The 21,249-nt window shown below is 53.9% G+C and overlaps 1 protein-coding gene across 2 annotated transcripts in view; it reads right to left on the bottom strand.

The window, feature by feature from the left end:
* Positions 1-21,249, bottom strand: part of ahr2 (aryl hydrocarbon receptor 2) — a 245,961-nt gene that overhangs the window by 30,668 nt on the left and 194,044 nt on the right. For both annotated transcript variants that reach the window (XM_038788090.1, XM_038788095.1), the window contains exon 4: positions 10,810-10,899. In XM_038788090.1, the coding sequence (XP_038644018.1) occupies positions 10,810-10,899 (90 nt within the window). The remainder of the gene's footprint in view (positions 1-10,809; positions 10,900-21,249) is intronic.

Genomic DNA, 21,249 nt, shown 5'->3' with positions numbered 1-21,249 from the left:
TAGTCGGGGAGGGGGGGGGGGGGGGCGATCCGCAGGCGGGGGGGCTTTGGCAGGGGCTGGCGGCACTGGTGGGAGGTGATCCGGGGGGTGGCGAGCCTAGCCAAAGGGGGCCACTATTTGGCAGGCCGGATCCGCACACAGCCGGTGCCATGTTGCACGGCGTGGCCGCTGCAGGCCACCACTGTGTGAATGCGCGGTCACAGACCCGGCAATTCTCTGGCCACATCCGCAGCTCGACCTGGGTGCTCTACGCTGCGTGCCTGCTAGTCCCCATCAGACGGGGAATCGGTGGCTATTTTGCGCCGCGTTTTTGGTCGTAAACTGCCACAGTTCCCACCATCGCAGTGCAACTTACACAACGGTATACTGGATTTGTTGCAAGTTTCAACTTCAACTGGAGATAAACACGAACCAGGAGCACAGCTGGCATCCATTTTGTCCAACTCTATTTGTTCTCTGAGACATGAGCAGGAAATCATATAGTCACTCAGTATCTCGGTAAAACCAGTCAGCCCTCACCTTAATCTCACTCCAATCACCATCCCAAGCACACTGCCGTGCTGGGAATGGCTGCGCCAGTCCGCTGATCTCGGGGATGGGAGGAAAATGGTATTGGCAGCTGAGTGGTTGGCCACAGTCTTATTAACAAAGAGATCAGTGAGCTCCTTGCACTTGTCAGAGGGGAGGGTGGAGGGGACGGGGGGAGAGGGGGTTAAGAAGATGGCATGTAATAGAGAAAAGCGGTTGGGAGTAATCTACATTCCAGGATGAGCTTGGAATAATGAGCAGTTTTAACAGACAAGACAAAGTTCCCACAGAGCTTATATGGTCCACTCACATCTGGTGGTGAACAGTTAGACCAGTTGTGAACCAGTTGAACCAGTTAAACAGTTTAACCATCTGTCCAACAAATCCTTTCAAGTCTGCTTGGATTTAAGGGAGCGGAGATGAAGGCCGTACCAGAGGGAAGCAACCATGATGACAAGAGAGTTATGGTTTTATTGGCGACTCGGGGGCTTCAAAGGTGGAGTTGAGGGTGTGGTTGAGCAAATGAGTAGCTGCAGAAATGTTCTGGTTATAAGCGAGCCATGCAGTTATCAGTGAATTGTAAGAGAGTTCTGTCCAGGAATGGATGCAGAAAGAGATAGACTTGGGGTGAGGAATGTGGCGGTGGAGAGGGGGCGGGGGTGGGGGTGGATGGGGATCGCCTTATCTGTAATTGATATGATAGGGGGTTGCAAGAACATGTCAGATGGCATGGTCAAGGGGATGGTCATGAACATGGGTTGGAGAGTTTACATGGAGAGATTAAAGCAGGACAAGCAATGAACTTTGGAGAGGAGAAAGAATGATGAGTTGAGATGGAGGTTGAAATCCTCAAGGATAAGACATTGTTCAGTGTAGAGACTGAGGGAGGAAAGAAGCAGGGGAATGGTAGTGCAGTGGTCGCACAGCTGCCCCACGGAGCTGAGGACCCAGGTTCGATCCCTGCCCTGTGTCACGGTTCATCTGGAGTTTGCACATTCTCCCCGTGTCTGCGTGAGTCTTACCTCCACAAAACAAAGATGTGCAAGGTAGATGGATTGGCCACACTAAAATTGCCCCTTAATTGAAAAAAAAGAATTGGGTACTTATATATATTTTTTAAATAATGAGGGAGGAAATAAGTGAAGATACCTCGGTGAGAATATTCTTCTTATAAGTCAAAGAGTGTAGAGAATGATGATTTTGAAAGGGAGGTGAGAGGGTGGAACAAGGTGAGATTCTCAAAGGTGCAAGAGCGTAGTGATATTGTCACTGGACTAGTAATCCAGCGATCCAGGGTAACGCTCTGGGAAACTGGGTTCGAATCCCACCATGGCAGATAGTAATATTTGAATTCAATAAAAATCTAGAATTAAAAATCTGATGACCACCATTGTCGATTGTCATAAAAGCCCATCTGGTTCACTATCTGCCGTCCTTACCTGGTCTGGCCTAAATGAGACTCTTAACTGTCCTTTGAAATAAGCCAGCAAACCATTCATAGATCATAGAATTTACAGTGCAGAAGGAGGCCATTCGCCCCATCGAGTCTGCACCGGCCCATGGAAAGATCACCTGATCTAACCCCACATCTCCACCCTATCCCCGAAACCACATCTAACCTTTTTGGACACAAAGGGTAATTTATCATGGCCAATCCACCTAACCTGCACAACTTTGGACTGTGGAGGAAACCGGGGCACCCGGAGGAAACCCACGCAGACACGGGGAGAACGTGCAAACTCTGCACAGACAGTGACCAAAGGCGGGAATCGAACCTGGGACCCTGGAGCTGTAAAGCAACCATGCTAACCACTGTGCTACCATCCCGACCATGGTTGCATCAAACCGCTAAAAAATCTAAAAGGAATGTAACCGGACAGACCACCCGGCATCAACCTAGGCACCGGAAGCGACAATGGTAAACTCAGTCCTGTCAAGCCTGCAAAGTCCTCCTCACTCACATCAGGGATCATGTGCCAGAATTTGGAGATCTGATGCACAGACTAGTCAAGCAAATAGTCTGACATAGTCATACTCATGGAATCATACCTCAAAGAAAATGTTCCAGACACCTCTATTCCACTGGCAGGACCAATCCAGCAGAGGTGACAGCACAGGGAGGGAGTTGCCTCAGAATGAGTCCTCAACATTGACTCAGGACCCCATGAAGTCTCATGGCACCAGGTCAAACATGGGCAAGGAAACCTCCTGCTGATTACCATGTACCAGCCACCATCAGCTGATGAATCAGTGCACCTCCATGTTGAACACCATTTGGAGGACGCACTGAGGATGGATTGGGTGCAAATAGTACTCTAGGCAGGGGACTTCAATGTCCATCAGCAAGAGAAGCTCGGTAGTACTACCAAAGACAGAGCTGGCCGGGTCCTAAAGGATGTAGCTGCTAGACTGGGACTGCAGCAGATGGTGAGGGAATCAACAAGAGGGAAAAACATACTTGACCTCACCCTGACCAACCTGCCTGCTGCAGATGCATCTGTCCATGACAGTATCAGTATGAGTGACCACCGCACTGCCCTTGTGGAGACAAAGTCCCATCTTCACATTGAGGATACCCTCCATTGTGTTGTGTGGCATTACTACTGTGCTAAACAGGATAGACTTCAAACAGACCTAGCAACTCAAGATTAAGCTTCCATGAGGAGCTGTGGGCCATCAGCAGCAGCAGAACTGTACTAATAGTTATTTACCTTCCTGACTTGGAAATATATCGTTCCTTCACTGTTGCTGGGTTAAAGTCTTGGAATTCCCTCCCTAACAGCACTGTGGGTGTACCTACACCACAAGGACTGTAGTGGTTCAAAAAGGTGGTTCACCACCATCTTCTCAAGGGCAATGAGGGATGGGTAATAAATACTGGCCCAGTCAGCGACACTCACAGCGCCATGAATGAATTATAAAATAAAGTACAGAGTGAGGCCAAGGTGTAGTGGGTGATAAGGGCCACATTATCACCATGATGGTCTTGGCGGACCGAGTGGTGGAAGATGTCGCGGGTAGGGAGACCTCAATGAGAGGGAAAAGTGCCATCACCCCTCAGCCAGGTTTTCATTTCGGTCATGATGTCGATGCATTCGCCCACAATACACTCACAGATGGGCAAGACCATTGTTCACAAATGAACTGACATGCTGGAGGGGGAGGCAGCGAGGGACAGTGGGAAGATCCGCTTGGCAGGGGGTGGGGGGGGGGTGCTGAGAAATCTGCATGCACACATTCTGTGTGCTCTCAATTGTCCAAAACATAAACGAAAATGCAAGTAATACGTCACGTGGTATTCAGGAAGTGAAGAGATTTAATATCTTCGAACAGATTGATATCAAATGAAATCAAAGTCAAAGGTCAAGTAACACACTGTGACACTCAGTTGGCAAAGGCTTTTAGACATTTAAAACAAAACAAAAACAGAAGTTTCTTATTAAAATTGAATATAGAGAAAGGGACTTGACAGACTTAATTTCCTGGTGGACTCTTTAATAATGTAAATGGTCCTGATGGAGCAGGGAATAGGAATACTCAAAGAGACTTTTCTACAAACGTAACCGTACAGAACACTGGGCCATTCAAGGCAGGCCCAACCTCAAGCATATAGCTTTACCATTCCATGCAATACCGTTTTTCAAAAGGGTACGTATCACTTTCCAGTAAACCATTCGGATTCAATCATCTTTGTTGTGCATGCTGCTAGCTATAATACTGGAATACAGGCTGCCTGACAGCTCGGCTGCAGTGATTGATTTCCAAGGTAGGAATAGCTGTAAATTGAGGTTTCCTTTTTCCGTTCAGAGTCTCATTGTGACACATGACAAGTCAAAAGGAGGGTGTGCTTCCAAGCTCCAGGAAATTCCTCTCACAGCTCAGTGTCCACTGCTCCCAGAGCTCAGCACTCAACAGCCCGGACACGGCTCCGTACCGACCGCTCCCAGACACGGCTCCGTACCGACCCCTCCCGGACACGGCTCCGTACCGACCCCTCCCGGACACGGCTCCGTACCGACCCCTCCCGGACACGGCTCCGTACCGACCCCTCCCGGACACGGCTCCGTACCGACCGACCCCTCCCGGACACGGCTCCGTACCGATCCCTCCCGGACACGGCTCCATACCGACCCCTCCCGGACACGGCTCCGTACCGACCCCTCCCGGACACGGCTCCGTACCGACCCCTCCCGGACACGGCTCCGTACCGACCCCTCCCGGACACGGCTCCGTACCGACCCCTCCCGGACACGGCTCCGTACCGACCCCTCCCGGACACGGCTCCGTACCGACCCCTCCCGGACACGGCTCCGTACCGACCCCTCCCGGACACGGCTCCGTACCGACCCCTCCCGGACACGGTCCGTACCGACCCCTCCCGGACACGGCTCCGTACCGACCCCTCCCGGACACGGCTTCGTACCGACCCCTCCCGGACACGGCTCCGTACCGACCCCTCCCGGACACGGCTCCGTACCGACCCCTCCCGGACACGGCTCCGTACCGACCCCTCCCGGACACGGCTCCGTACCGACCGCTCCCGGACACGGCTCCGTACCGACCCCTCCCGGACACGGCTCCGTACCGACCCCTCCCGGACACGGCTCCGTACCGACCCCTCCCGGACACGGCTCCGTACCGACCGCTCCCGGACACGGCTCCGTACCGACCGCTCCCGGACACGGCTCCGTACCGACCCCTCCCGGACACGGCTCCGTACCGACCCCTCCCGGACACGGCTCCGTACCGACCCCTCCCGGACACGGCTCCGTACCGACCCCTCCCGGACACGGCTCCGTACCGACCCCTCCCGGACACGGCTCCGTACCGACCCCTCCCGGACACGGCTCCGTACCGACCCCTCCCGGACACGGCTCCGTACCGACCCCTCCCGGACACGGCTCCGTACCTAACCCTCCCGGACACGGCTCCGTACCGACCCCTCCCGGACACGGCTCCGTACCGACCCCTCCCGGACACGGCTCCGTACCGACCGCTCCCGGACACGCCGCCGTACCGACCCCTCCCGGACACGGCTCCGTACCGACCCCTCCCGGACACGGCTCCGTACCGACCCCTCCCGGACACGGCTCCGTACCGATCCCTCCCGGACACGGCTCCGTACCGACCCCTCCCGGACACGGCTCCGTACCGACCCCTCCCGGACACGGCTCCGTACCGACCCCTCCCGGACACGGCTCCGTACCGACCGCCTCCCGGACACGGCTCCGTACCGACCCCTCCCGGACACGGCTCCGTACCGACCCCTCCCGGACACGGCTCCGTACCGACCCCTCCCGGACACGGCTCCGTACCGACCCCTCCCGGACACGGCTCCGTACCGACCCCTCCCGGACACGGCTCCGTACCGACCCCTCCCGGACACGGCTCCGTACCGACCCCTCCCGGACACGGCTCCGTACCGACCCCTCCCGGACACGGCTCCGTACCGACCCCTCCCGGACACGGCTCCGTACCGACCCCTCCCGGACACGGCTCCGTACCGACCCCTCCCGGACACGGCTCCGTACCGACCCCTCCCGGACACGGCTCCGTACCGACCCCTCCCGGACACGGCTCCGTACCGACCCCTCCCGGACACGGCTCCGTACCGACCCCTCCCGGACACGGCTCCGTACCGACCCCTCCCGGACACGGCTCCGTACCGACCCCTCCCGGACACGGCTCCGTACCGACCCCTCCCGGACACGGCTCCGTACCGACCCCTCCCGGACACGGCTCCGTACCGACCCCATCCCGGACACGGCTCCGTACCGACCCCTCCCGGACACGGCTCCGTACCGACCCCTCCCGGACACGGCTCCGTACCGACCCCTCCCGGACACGGCTCCGTACCGACCCCTCCCGGACACGGCTCCGTACCGACCCTCCCGGACACGGCTCCGTACCGACCCCTCCCGGACACGGCTCCGTACCGACCCCTCCCGGACACGGCTCCGTACCGACCCCTCCCGGACACGGCTCCGTACCGACCCCTCCCGGACACGGCTCCGTACCGACCCCTCCCGGACACGGCTCCGTACCGACCCCTCCCGGACACGGCTCCGTACCGCCCCCTCCCGGACACGGCTCCTTACCGACCCCTCCCGGACACGGCTCCGTACCGCCCCCTCCCGGACACGGCTCCGTACCGACCCCTCCCGGACACGGCTCCGTACCGACCCCTCCCGGACACGGCTCCGTACCGACCCCTCCCGGACACGGCTCCGTACCGACCCCTCCCGGACACGGCTCCGTACCGACCCCTCCCGGACACGGCTCCGTACCGACCGCTCCCGGACACGGCTCCGTACCGACCCCTCCCGGACACGGCTTCCGTACCGACCCCTCCCGGACACGGCTCCGTACCGACCCCTCCCGGACACGGCTCCGTACCGATCCCTCCCGGACACGGCTCCGTACCGACCCCTCCCGGACACGGCTCCGTACCGACCCCTCCCGGACACGGCTCCGTACCGCCCCCTCCCGGACACGGCTCCGTACCGACCCCTCCCGGACACGGCTCCGTACCGCCCCCTCCCGGACACGGCTCCGTACCGACCCCTCCCGGACACGGCTCCGTACCGACCCCTCCCGGACACGGCTCCGTACCGACCCCTCCCGGACACGGCTCCGTACCGACCCCTCCCGGACACGGCTCCGTACCGACCCCTCCCGGACACGGCTCCGTACCGACCCCTCCCGGACACGGCTCCGTACCGACCGCTCCCGGACACGGCTCCGTACCGACCCCTCCCGGACACGGCTCCGTACCGGACCCCTCCCGGACACGGCTCCGTACCGACCCCTCCCGGACACGGCTCCGTACCGACCCCTCCCGGACACGGCTCCGTACCGACCGCTCCCGGACACGGCTCCGTACCGATCCCTCCCGGACACGGCTCCGTACCGACCCCTCCCGGACACGGCTCCGTACCGACCCCTCCCGGACACGGCTCCGTACCGACCCCTCCCGGACACGGCTCCGTACCGACCCCTCCGGACACGGCTCCGTACCGACCCCTCCGACACGCTCCGTAACCGATCCCTCCGGACCGGCTCCGTACCGACCCCTCCCGAACACGGCTCCGTACCGATCCATCCGGACAACGGCTCCGTACCGATCCATCCCCCGGACACGGCTCCGTACCGCCCCTCCTGACACGCTCCGGAACCGATCCCTCCCGACGACGGCTCCGTACCCGACCCCGTCCCGGACACGGCTCCGTAACCGACCCCGTCCCGGACACGGCTCCCGTACCGGAGACCCCTTCCCGGACACGGCTCGTACCGACCGCTGTCCCGGACGACGGCTCCGGTACCGACCCCTCCCGGACACGGCTTCCGTACCGACCGCTCCCGGACCACGGCTCCGTACCGACCCATCCCGGACAAGCGGCTCCGTACCGACCCCTCCCGGACGCGGCTCCGTACCGACCCCCTCCCGGACACGGCTCCGTACCGACCCCTCCCGGACACGGCTCCGTACCGACCCCTCCCGGACACGGCTCCGTACCGACCCCTCCCGGACACGGCTCCGTACCGACCCCTCCCGGACACGGCTCCGTACCGACCGCTCCCGGACACGGCTCCGTACCGACCCCTCCCGGACACGGCTCCGTACCGCCCCCTCCCGGACACGGCTCCGTACCGACCCCTCCCGGACACGGCTCCGTACCGACCCCTCCCGGACACGGCTCCGTACCGACCCCTCCCGGACACGGCTCCGTACCGACCGCTCCCGGACACGGCTCCGTACCGACCCCTCCCGGACGCGGCTCCGTACCGACCCCTCCCGGACACGGCTCCGTACCGACCGCTCCCGGACACAGTTCCGTACCGATCCCTCCCGGACACGGCTCCGTACCGACCGCTCCCGGACACGGCTCCATACCGGCCGCTCCCGGAGCGGCGACCCGGCTCCATAGCGGCTGCTTCCGGTTTGTTTGTGTCCCCATCGCTTTCTCAGAGATGCACGTCCATAACAATGGCTGTGAAATGATAAGCAGCAATGTTCTGGAGTCGGACTGTGGAGATCATTTGGAGGTTATGGTTCTGTGACGATTAGTGTTTCATCATGCTCTGGAAATAAATGCCCAGTTGCCAAAACCACAATGCTGCCTAAATATAAACTGTGCAGGATGGGAAGCAGCAAAGTCTTTGCTTATGACACACTGAAGATAAACAGTGAGAAAAGCTGCTCTTCCCTCTTCTGCTGTGGTTCTGAAATCCAGCCTCTCCATTTCAAGACTTTTCTCCACAACTTTTACAATAACAAAAATCCACAAATTCCTAACATTGTAGACATTAAAAACAGAGCTGCAGTTAATTAAATGTCAAAAGCAGAACACTTCAGCCTATAATTTCTGCAAAACTTTTCAGTTACTCGTGGTGAAATAATATCCCGGCAACTCTGGAGTTTTGTGCTTTTCAATGTGCAGAAAATAATAGCTTGTTATATTTCTCCAGCATCAGCAAATATTCCTCCAGGTAGATGTAGCACATGCTAGATACAGAGTATAGCTTGCTGCTTACCAACGGCCTGGATTTACATCCGTTATGACACGTTAGACACACTGTAAAACTTCCTCCACGCTGATATCAAGCACTGCCTCTTCCAAGTGTAAGACACAGGTCGAGCTCCTTCTGAATTCTCCTTGTTACATTGATTCCTCGTAGCTTCACCAACCAAATGCCAAATGGTGCTAAATTATGGATCATTCAGTCCTGTCGACTTGACAACCGGGAATGGTTCACTGGATTTTGACATAAGAACTGTGACTATAATTGTGCAACCAGGCTCCTCCATCTCTGCAGAGATTCAACTGACGACACCACGCTCCTTCAATACCTGTGCTCCAGATTCCAACTTAGTGTGACTTCCCTCACTTGGCTCCACTCTCATCTATCCAACTGTAGCCATAACATCAGCTGGCAATGGCTTTTCATTACCTCACTTCAAAAGGAGGCCTCTGTCCGATGTATCCCATTTGCAGTTGCATTTTAATTTTTCTTTGAAAAAGGTCATACATCGTATTCCTACCACTGACCCAAATACGCAAATATTGACAATTCTGTCGAGAGGATTAACAACAACAACTTACTTTTTCTTAATGTAATAAAACATCTAAAAGCATTTCACAAGAAGGTTGTCAAACTGTGTCGGGCATTGCTGACTGTATCTGGAATATTGAGCACAGTTTTGGCCCCCTTACTTGAGGAAGGATGTAAATGCATTATTGGCGGTTCAGAGAAGGTTCACTAGATTGATTCCAGGGATGAAGGACTGGTATTATTAAGAGAGATTGAGCAGTTTAGAAGAATGAGAGGAGATCTGATTGAGGCATAGAAGATGTTTTAGGGGGTTGACAGGGTAGATGTAGAACGTTTCCCCTTGTTGAACATTTTAGAGGCTAGGGATGGCAGATTTAAAATGTGGAGGGATTTCTTCATTCAAAGGGTGGTGAATCTCTGGAATTCTCTACCCCAGAGTACGGTGGACACCGGAGCAATAAACAAATTTAAGGAGGAGATAGATCGGTTTTTAATTAATAACAGGATGAAGGGTTATGGGGAGCAGGCCAGAAAGTGGAGATGAGGTTGAGATGAGATCAGCCATGATCGTGTTGAATGGTGGGGCGGGCTCGAGGGCTGATGTTATCTACCCCTGCTCTAGTTTTCACGTTCAAACGGAGCTCAACACTGAGCCACATACAGTGATGTTGGGCCAGATGGCCAAATGCTTGGCCAAGGAGATATATTTAAGAATTATCGTAAAAGGAAGAAGGGGAGGTAGAGGGGCGGAGAGATGCAGAGAGGGAATTCCAGACCTTAGGCCCTGGGCAGGCTAAAGGCATGGCTGCCAATGGTGGAAGGCAGAGACCCAAGAACAGCAAAGAGTAAAGCCACTTAAAAAATTCAATGGAAAGTGATAACAAAAATCCTGGAAATACACTACAGGATAATCAACATCTGGAAGAGAGAAGATAAGTTCATGTTGTGAGTGAGTACTTTCAAAGACCGATGAAGGATTAAGGATTGTTGATGTTCTTGATGCTTTGACCATTAAGAACCAGGCTGATCCCACCAAATCTATTCTTGGACACACAGTTAGATAACATTGATGGTCAACATTCCAACATGAATTATATATGATTTCCAGTCCCAAACGTGTAAGACCAGGGTCCAACCCATTTCACTGCTCCGTCCCTCAAAAATCTGATCATTGCCATGGGAGTTCTGACAGCGAGACTCCCAAACTCAATAAGATCTCAGACTTACCTGGTGAAAGCCAAGGTAATCCTGGATGGTAGAAGACGTGTAGAAGACATATCCTTCGGCAGTAACAACCAGAATAAAGCCATTGAGAGCCTATGAAAAGAAGACAAAGGGATATTAATAGCAGAAATGTGATAACATGGAGGGAGGGCAAACAACTTCTGATCTCACATTCCATTAATATTCTGGATCTCAAGACGTCCCCTTGATCACCAGCAAGGTTCAACCGATTTAAACGCAAAGATTCCACTTAACATTTAACTGCAATTAATTTTAAACCCAATTTAAACATTTAACTTGAGAATTCATCACCTAGGGAGCAGTGGTTAGCACTGCTGCCTCCCAGCACCGAGGATCCGGGTTCAATCCCGTCCCCAGATCACTGTCCATGTGTATATGTGGCTCTCACCCTCACAACCCAAAGACGCGCAGGGTAGGTGAATTGGTCATGCTAAATTGCCCGTTAATTGGAAAAAAAGAATTGAATACTCTAAATTTAAAGAAAAGAGAAAAAAGAGAGAGTGCATCACCTCCAACACATCCAATTCACCCAGTCTGCTACTGGGCTGGGTTTTCCAGAAAGATTGCAAGTGTCATTGGGCACGAAGGCCATTGCGATTCATGTCAGCTTGGCCAGTGTGAAACTGATCACTGTCTTCCTACACCTACAGCAATAAACAAACCTCCATATGAAACACACCAAGCTGGAGTCTCCAGGTGACTGATTGGCCACCCTGGGGCTGAGCTGTTCACTGATAACAATAGGGAGCTGCATTTAAACGGTTCCTCTGCCCTCACTCCAAGTCAGGCCAGGGGGATGTCAGCATGGAGACTCCTCAGAGCTGCAAGGGTGAGTTCCCAGCTGCCTCCAGCAGAGGGCAGCAGATCGGAGCTACTGATTGGCTGTTCCAGGGAGATTTGCATATGTGCAGTGCGGTCAGCGTAATTTGAAGGTGTACTTGTGCAACAGACCCGAGGTGTTCAAGTGAAGGCAAACATCCAGCAGAGGGCAACAGAGCGGAGCTACTGTTCCGGGGAGATTTGCATACGTGCAGTGCGGTCAGCATAATAAGGTGGTTTGTGAAGGGGCTGTTGTCAAGTGACAGTAAGGGGAGTAGACAGGCTTTTCTGTGGTCAAAAACGAGACTCCCGAATGGTATGTTGCCTCCCGGGTGCACGGGTCAGGAATGTCTCAGATCGGCTGCAGGACATACTGAAGGGGGAGGGTGAACAGCCAGTTGTCGTAGAGCATATAGGCACCAACGATATAGGTAAAAAATGGGATGAGGTCCTACAATCAGAATTTTGGGAGTTAGGAGGTAAGTTAAAAAGTAGGACCTCAAAGGTAGTAATCTCAGGATTGCTACCAGTGCCACGAAACAGTCAGAGTAGAAATTTAAGAATAGTCAGAATGAATGAGTGGCTTGAGAGATGGTGCAGAAGGGAAGGGTTCAGATTTTTTGGACATTGGAACCGGTTCTGGGGGCGGTGGGGCCATTACAAATCGGATGGTCTACACCTGGGCAGGACTGGAACCAATGTCCTCGGGGGTGCTTTTGCTAACACTGGTGGGGAGGTTTTAAACTAATGTGGCAGGGGGATGGGAACCAGATTAGGAATTTAGAGGTCAGTAAAGAAGCAGCAACTAAAGCCAGTAAGGTACTGGATAATAAACTCAATGTGACTAAGGGGACGAGCAGAGAGGGAAGAGATGATGATCGCAAAGGGACAGGTGGTCTGAGGTGCATTTGTTTTAATGCGAGAAGTGTAGCAGGTAAGGCAGATGAATTTAGGGCTTGGATTAGTACCTGGGAATATGATGTTATTGGTATTACTGAGACTTGGTTGAGGGATTGGCGAGACTGGCAACTAAATATCCCAGGGTATAGATGCTTCAGGAGGGATAGAGAGGGAGGTAAAAGGGGTGGAGGAGTTGCATTACTGGTCACAGATGATATCACAGCTGTGATTAAGGAGGGCACGATGGAGGATTTGAGCACTGAGGCAATATGGATAGAGCTAAGAAATAGGAAGGGTGCAGTAACATTGTTGGGACTTTACTATAGGACTCCCAAAAGCGAGCGTGAAGTAGAGGTAGAAATATGCAGACAGATTATAGAGAAATGTAGGAGCTATAGGGTGGTTGTGATGGGAGATTTTAACTTCCCCAAAATTGAATGGGTCTCATGTAGTGTTGGAGGCGTAGATGGAGCAGAATTTGTAAGGAGCATCCAGGAGAGTTTTTTAGATCAGTATGTAAATAGTCCAACTCAGTAAGGGGCCATACTGGACCTGGTATTGGGGAATGATCCCGGCCAGGTGGTTGACGTTTCAGTGGGCGATTACTTTGGGAATAGCGATCACAATTCCATAAATTTTAGAATACTCATGGACAAAGACGAGAGTGGTCCTAAAGAAAGAGTGCTAAATTGGATAAAGGCCAACTATAACAAAATTCGGCAGGGGCTCGGGAATGTGGATTGGGAGCAGCTGTTTAAGGGTAAATCCACATTTGAAATGTGGGAGTCTTTTAAGGAAAGGTTGATTAAAGTGCAGGACAGACATGTTCCTGTGAAAATGAGAGATAGAAATGGCAAGATTAGGGAACCATGGATGATGGGTGGAATTGTGAGACTAGCTAAAATGAAAAAGGAAGCATACATAAGATCGAGGCGACTCAAAACTAATGAAGCTTTGGAGGAATATCGGGAAAGTAGGACAAATCTCAAACGCGCAACAAAGAGGGATAAAAGGGGTCATGAAATATCTTTGGCTAACAGGGTTAAGGAAAATCCCAAAGCCTTTTATTCGTATATAAGGAGCAAGAGGGTAACTAGAGAAAGGATTGGCCCACTCAAAGACAAAAGAGGGAATTTATGCGTGGAGTCAGAGGAAATGAGTGAGCTTCTTAATGAGTACTTTGCATCGATATTCACCAAGGAGAGGGACATGATGGATGTTGAGGCTAGGGATGGATGTTTAAATACTCTAGGTCATGTCGGCATAAGGAAGGGGGAGGTTTTGGATATTCTAAAAGGCATTAAGGTGGACAAGTCCCCAGGACCGGATGGGATCTATCCCAGGTTACTGAGGGAAGCAAGGGACGAAATAGCTGGGGCCTTATCAGATATCTTTGCGGCATCCTTGAGCACGGGTGAGGTCCCGGAGGACTGGAGAATTGCTAATGTTGTCCCTTTGTTTAAGAAGGGTACCAGGGATAATCCAGGGAATTATAGACCTGTGAGCTTGACGTCAGTGGTAGGCAAACTATTGGAGAAGATACTGAGGGATAGGATCTATTCACATTTGGAAGAAAATAGACTTATCAGTGATAGGCAGCATGGTTTTGTGCAGGGAAGGTCATGTCTTACAAACCTAATAGAATTCTTTGAGGAAGTGACAAAGTTAATTGATGAGGGAAGGGCTGTAGATGTCATACACATAGACTTCAGTAAAGCATTTGATAAAGTTTCCCATGGCAGGTTGATGGAAAAAGTGAAATCGTATGGGGTTCAGGGTGTACTAGCTAGGTGGATAAAGAACTGGCTGGGCAACAGGAGACAGAGCGTAGTGGTGGAAGGGAGTGTTTCAAAATGGAGAAAGGTGACTAGTGGTGTTCCACAGGGATCCGTGCTCGGACCACTGTTGTTTGTGATATACATAAATGATCTGGACGAAGGTATAAGTGGTCTGATGAGCAAGTTTGCAGATGATACTAAGATTGGTGGAGTTGCAAATAGCGAAGCGGACTGTCAGAGAATACAGCAAAATATAGATAGATTGGAGAGTTGGGCAGAGAAATGGCAGATGGAGTTCAATCCAGGCAAATGCGAGGTGATGCATTCTGGAAGATCTAACTCAAGAGCAGACTATATGGTCAATGGAAGAGTCCTGGGGAAAATTGATGTCCAGAGAGATCTGGGAGTTCAGGTCCATTGTACCCTGAAGGTTGCAACGCAGGTCGATAGAGTGGTCAAGAAGGCATACAGCATGCTTGCCTTCATCGGACTGGGTATTGAGTACAAGAGTCGGCAGGTCATGTTACAGTTTATCGGACTTTGGTTAGGCCACATTTGGAATACTGCGTGCAGTTCTGGTCGCCACATTACCAGAAGAATGTGGATGCTTTAGAGAGGGTGCAGAGGAGGTTCACCAGGATGTTGCCTGGTATGGAGGGTGCTAGCTATGAAGAAAGGTTGAGTAGATTAGGATTGTTTTAATTGGAAAGACGGAGGTTCAGGGGAGACCTGATTGAGGTCTACAAAATTATGAGAGGTATGGATAGGGTGGATAGCAACACGCTTTTTCCAAGAGTGGGGGTGTCAATTACAAGGGGTCACGATTTCAAGGTGAGAGGGGAAAAGTTTAAGGGAGATGTGCGTGGAAAGTTTTTTACGCAGAGGGTGGTGGGTGCCTGGAATGCTTTGCCAGCGGAGGTGGTAGAGGCGGGTACGATAGCATCATTTAAGATGCATCTGGACAGATATATGAACGGGTGAGGAACAGAGAGAAGTAGACCTTGGAAAATAGGCAACAGGTTTAGATAAAGGATCTGGATCGGCGCAGGCTGGGAGGGCCGAAGGGCCTGTTCCTGTGCTGTAATTTTCTTACAACACCAGGATAAAGTCCAACAGGTTTGTTTCAAATACGAGTTTTCGGAGCGCAGTTCCTTCCTCGCCTCACCTGAGCCAAGAGTGGTTGAGTTTAAAGCATGGTTCAGACGAATTGCCCCAGGCTTTCCACTGCAGACGACACCCTTTAGTGTTGGCCTGGGTGCCACGCATTTCCAGAAACAGCTTTACAGCGGCCGGTGCGGAGGGAAAGAATGCCCCCACGGCACAGACCCACCTGAAGATCGGTGGGCCCCGCTCGCGGGCCACCCCCCCCACGGCCAGATCTCCCCCCCCAAAAGGCCAGATCTCCCCCCCCCCCCCCTCCCCCCCCCACGCCAAGGACTCTGGAGGCTGCCCGCAGAGCCAGGTCCCGGCGGTAAGAACCTTGTGTAATTTACGCTGGCGGCCACTCGAGGAGCAGAGAATCACGGGGGGGGAGCGCTGCCAATGGCCCCCGAATGGCGGGGCACGATTTCCGCCCCCGCCAAAAAACCGGTGCCTGAGAATTCGGCAGCCGGTGTCGGGGCGGCGGGGCAGGATTCACACTGCCCCCCGGCGATTCTCCAGCCGCTGGGGGGGGTCGGAGAATCTCGCCCAAGGAATTTGGGGCGCGATTCTCCGCTGCCCACGACGGGTCGGAGAATAGCGGGAAGGCGTCCCCGACATTTTTCACGCCCTCCCGCTATTCTCCCCCCCCCACGGGCGCACCACGACACGAATCGCTGCTCGCCGTTGTTTACGGCGTACAGCGATTCTCCCCAGGCCGATGGGCTGCTTGCTGCCGTCGTAAAAACGGCCGCAACATGCCCGTTCTGGGCATCCAGGGCCCCGATTGGCACGGCAGTACCTCGGCCGTGCCAAGGGGGGCATGGGCCCGCGATCGGTGCCCACCGATCGCGGGCAGTGCGTCTTTCCCTCCGCCGCCCCACAGAATCAGTCCACGGGGCGGCCGAGGGAGATGACGGCCCCACGCATGCGCGGGTTGGAGCCGTCCAATCCGCGCATGCGCGTATGATGTCATCGTGCTCGTCAGCCGGCGTGACGCTTGGCGCGCGGACTTAGCGATGGTTGCTAAGGCCGCGATGCCGTGGTTCACGGGGCCCCGCTGCTAGCCCCGCTCGGGGGGGGGGGGGGGGGGGATCGGGTCGGGAGGGGGCGCGGAGGCTGCCGTGAAACACGGCCAGTTTCACGGCAGCCTTTATGACTCGCCGCATTTGCGGAGAATCGCGCCCTTGTTGTTCAGCCAATACGGCATTCATTGCAGTGAGGACAGAGAATCCAGCCCATTGTCTTTGGCCGACTTCTTTCAAGTTAACAATATCTTCAGCGTTAGGAATGGAATACATCTCCAATTCTTCCAGTCTGCCAGTATGGAGCATTCCTGCAACAAGGGCTAGGAGAGAGGGAGTGAGAGGTGAAAGAGAAAACAAACTGAACATGACAGGAATTAGGGTGTTGTGCAGAACAACCATTCTGGCTTTTAAGGTGCCTTGTAACATGAACGGGAATTTGTTCTGAACTCTACCTCACTTTTTCATATCATGACTTTTTTCTTATTATGACTGCATTTTACTGATCAGTAACTGAAGTTAGTGTGAAACCCAAACTATACTGTGATTCTCATTGAGGCAAAAACATCCATTCATGGCCAGACATGTATTCTTCGATGCTCTCGGGAATGGAATAAATTGAAGGGTTTCATTCATCTCAAAGAGCAACAGAACAAAGACATTTTCCCATTGGGCCATTGGGTTCAGATCGTGGAACTAAAGCCGCCTCCAGATGTAATTCTTTCTTGGTGCCAGAGAGTTTACTGACAGCTCTCCTGGCATAAAAGAGCTAAGTTTCCAAAAGATGGTGTGCCAGACAGGGGTCATAGGATCATAAGAATTAGGAACAGGATTAGGCCATTCAGTCCTTCGATAAGACCATAGCTGATCTGAGTCGGAATTCTCCGGCCGTTGGGATTCTCTGTTCCCGCCAGCAGTGCACCGCAGCCCGTGAGTTTCCCAGCTGCATGGAGTGGATTCAATAGGAAATCCCATTGACAATCATCAGGAAGAGGGAATCCCTCTGCCAGCGAAGCATGCACTACCAAGAAACATGCGGATGGGGAACCGGAGAATCCGGCCCACTGATGATTGTGACCTGGACCCCACTTTCCTGTCTGCTCCCCAGAACCCTCGACTCCCAGTCACAAATCTGTCTAACTAGGCCTTGAATATCCTGAATGACCCACAGCCTCCACTGTGCCGGGGGAGAGAATTTCACAGACAAGCAATCCTCAGCGAAGAAATATCTCCTCATCTCCATCTTAAATGGAAGAATTCTTATCTTTAAATTGCGTTTATGTTCCAGTCTCCCCAGGACAGGAAGGATCCACTCAACATCCAACCTGTAAAGTTCCCTCAGTACCTTATTCATTTCAATAAGGTGATCCCTCATTCTTCTGAACTCCCACGAGTACGGGCCCAACCTGTCCTCATAAGACAACCCCTTCGTCCCAGGAATCAGAGGAGTGAACCTTCGCTGAACTGCAACTAATGATGAGAGAATGGCACATTGGAATTAAATAGTCACTGATGTCCGAAGTGCCAATGAAGAAACACGGTGGCCACCTACAACCTTAGTCACCTCACCAAACATGCAAATGCCTCCGCTTTCCACTCATAACAGTGAGAACAAATCTACATTTTTGCCAATTTATCTTTGTTCTCTGGTTAATCACACAGGGTAATCCAGTCTGTGCTTTTTGTTTTCAAATACCACGTTCTGTAAAAGCACAATATGTGTCCCCCTGTGTAACACCATTAGTACTGGAAAACAATTACTGACTGCTTTGTTCTAACGATGCTCCAATATGGGAAGAGATTGCCAACAAATAATATAAATACAGCTCCAAGTCACGCAAGGAAACCCTTTCCTTCCGAACTTCTCAGCTCTGTCAAGCAGTTTAAGTAAAGGGAGGCACCATTAAACTTTCAATCACTGCCAGGATAATTAGACGTTCTTGACCCAGACTATTGTTGGTCCCATTTAAAAAGCTCAGGTTCCACACTCCGCAGGATGCATTGAACATTAACAGCACTTGATGCTGATAAGAATCCCATAAATGGCAAACAGTGATCCCCGCCTTTAACCGTATTCTGGAATATTGAGTAGCATTAGTCTCTGAACGTGACAGCTTCAGAGAGTCACACTTCTTGTAACTATTCATGGGTCACTATTTATATCTAAATGCAGAACACTAAGGGTGGAATTCTCTGGCCTCCCAGCCGCGTGTTTCTCGGTGGTAGGTGGTGGCATGTTGTTCACTGCTGGCGGGCTTCTCTGCTCCCACCGCTGTCAATGGAATCTCCCATTAAACCACACCATGCCACCGGGAAACCCACGGGTGGCTGCCTGCAGGACCAGAGAATCCCGCCGCCATTGGACAGCTGGAGAATTCTGGTCTATATTTTCCTTTTATTTGGGATATGAGTGTCACTGGCAAGGCCAGTGAGCCATTTCCTTGAATGCAGCCATGTGGCTGGTTCAGCCATGTCAGAGGGCAGTTAAGAGTTAACATTGTCATGGCCTGGAATCACATGGAGGCCAGGCCGGGTAAAGCAGAAATATTTCTTTTCCTAAAAGGTTACTTGCAAACATTATGGATTTTTTACATCTTTCTAAAAGTTTCATGGTCTTCATTACTGGTACTGGCTTCAGATAGTGTACTTTCACTGATGACTGAAGAGGCGAATCTGTGAGAGGGAAGTTCTGTCACAAGTGCCAAATAGGAGGTGGCTATCAGGTCTGGTTGTGGGTTGTTGTTTTTGATTTTGGCACTTGTTGCCACTAATCATCACGGTGATGCACACTGGCCTCGCGTGATGCACACTGGCCCCACATGGCGCACACTGGCCCCACATGGCGTACACTGGTTCGACATGATGTACACTGGTCCCACATGGCGTACACTGGCCCCACATGGCGCACACTGGCCTTGCGTGATGCACACTGGCCCCACATGGCGTACACTGGCCCCACATGGCGTACACTGGCCCCACATGGTGTACACTGGCCCCACATGGCGCACACTGGCCCCACATGGCGCACACTGGCCCCACATGGCGCACACTGGCCCCACATGGCGTACACTGGTCCCACATGGCGTACACTGGTCCCACATGGTGTACACTGGCCCCACATGGTACACACTGGCCTTGCGTGATGCACACTGGCCTTGCATGATGCACACTGGCCCCACATGGCGTACACTGGCCCCACATGGCGTACACTGGCCCCACATGGCGTACACTGGCCCCACATGGCGTACACTGGCCCCACATGGCGCACACTGGCCCCACATGGCGCACACTGGCCCCACATGGCGCACACTGGCCCCACATGGCGCACACTGGCCCCACATGGCGCACACTGGTCCCACATGGTGTACACTGGCCCCACGTGGTACACACTGGCCTTGCGTGATGCACACTGGCCTTGCGTGATGCACACTGGCCCCACATGGCGTACACTGGTTCCACATGGAGTACACTGGCCCCACATGGCGTACACTGGTCCCACATGGTGCACACTGGCCTTTCATGATGCACACTGGCCGCACATGGCGCACACTGGCCCCACATGGCGTACACTGGCCCCACATAGCGTACACTGGTTCCACATGGCGCACACTGGCCCCACGTGGCGTACACTGGCCACACATAGCGTACACTGGCCCCACATGATGTACAATGGCCCCACATGGTATACACTGGCCCCACATGGTGTACACTGGCCCCACATGGTGTACACTGGCCCCACATGGTGTACACTGGCCCCACATGGCGTACACTGGCCCCACATGGCGCACACTGGCCCCACATGGCGCACACAGGTCCCACATGGCACACACTGGTCCCACATGGTGCACACTGGTCCCACATGGTGCACACTGGCCCCACATGGCGCACACTGGCCCCATATGGCCCACATGGCGTACACTGGCCCCAAATGGCGTACACTGGCCCCACATGGTGTACACTGGACCCACATGGTGTACACTGGTCCCACATGGCGTACACTGGTCCCACGTGGCGCACACTGGCCCAAAATGGTGCACACTTTCCCCACATGGCGCACACTGGTCCCACATGGTGCACACTGGCCCCACATGGTGCACACTGGCCCACATGGTGCACACTGGTCCCACATGGCGCACACTGGCCCCACATGGCGCACACTGGCCCCACATGGCGCACACTTTCCCCACATGGCGCACACTGGCCCCACATGGTGTACACTGGCCCCACATGGCGTACACTGGCCCCACATGGCGTATACTGGCCCCACATGGCGTATACTGGCCCCACATGGTGTACACTGATCCCACATGGTGCACACTGGCCCCACATGGTGTACACTGGCCCCACATGGTGTACACTGGCCCCACATGGTGTGCACTGGTCCCACGTGGTGCACACTGACCCCACGTGGTGTACACTGGCCCCACGTGGCGTACACTGGCACCAGATGGCGTACACTGGCCCCACATGGTGCACACTGGTCCCACATGGTGCACACTGGCCCCACATGGTGCACACTGGCCCCACATGGCGCACACTGGCCACACATGGCGCACACTGGCCACACATGGCGCACACTGGCCACACATGGCGCACACTGGCCCCACATGACTCACACTGGCCCCACATGGCGTACACTGGCCCCACATGACTCACACTGGTCCCACATGGTGCACACTGGCCCCACATGGCGTACACTGGCCCCACATGGCGCACACTGGCCCCACATGGTGTACACTGGCCCCACATGGTGCACACTG

The sequence above is a fragment of the Scyliorhinus canicula genome, chromosome 2, assembly GCF_902713615.1.
Source record: "Scyliorhinus canicula chromosome 2, sScyCan1.1, whole genome shotgun sequence".
Taxonomy (NCBI): Eukaryota; Metazoa; Chordata; class Chondrichthyes; order Carcharhiniformes; family Scyliorhinidae; genus Scyliorhinus; species Scyliorhinus canicula.
The sequence above is the reverse complement of the archived record's forward strand: the minus strand, read 5'-3'. Positions and strand labels throughout refer to the sequence as shown.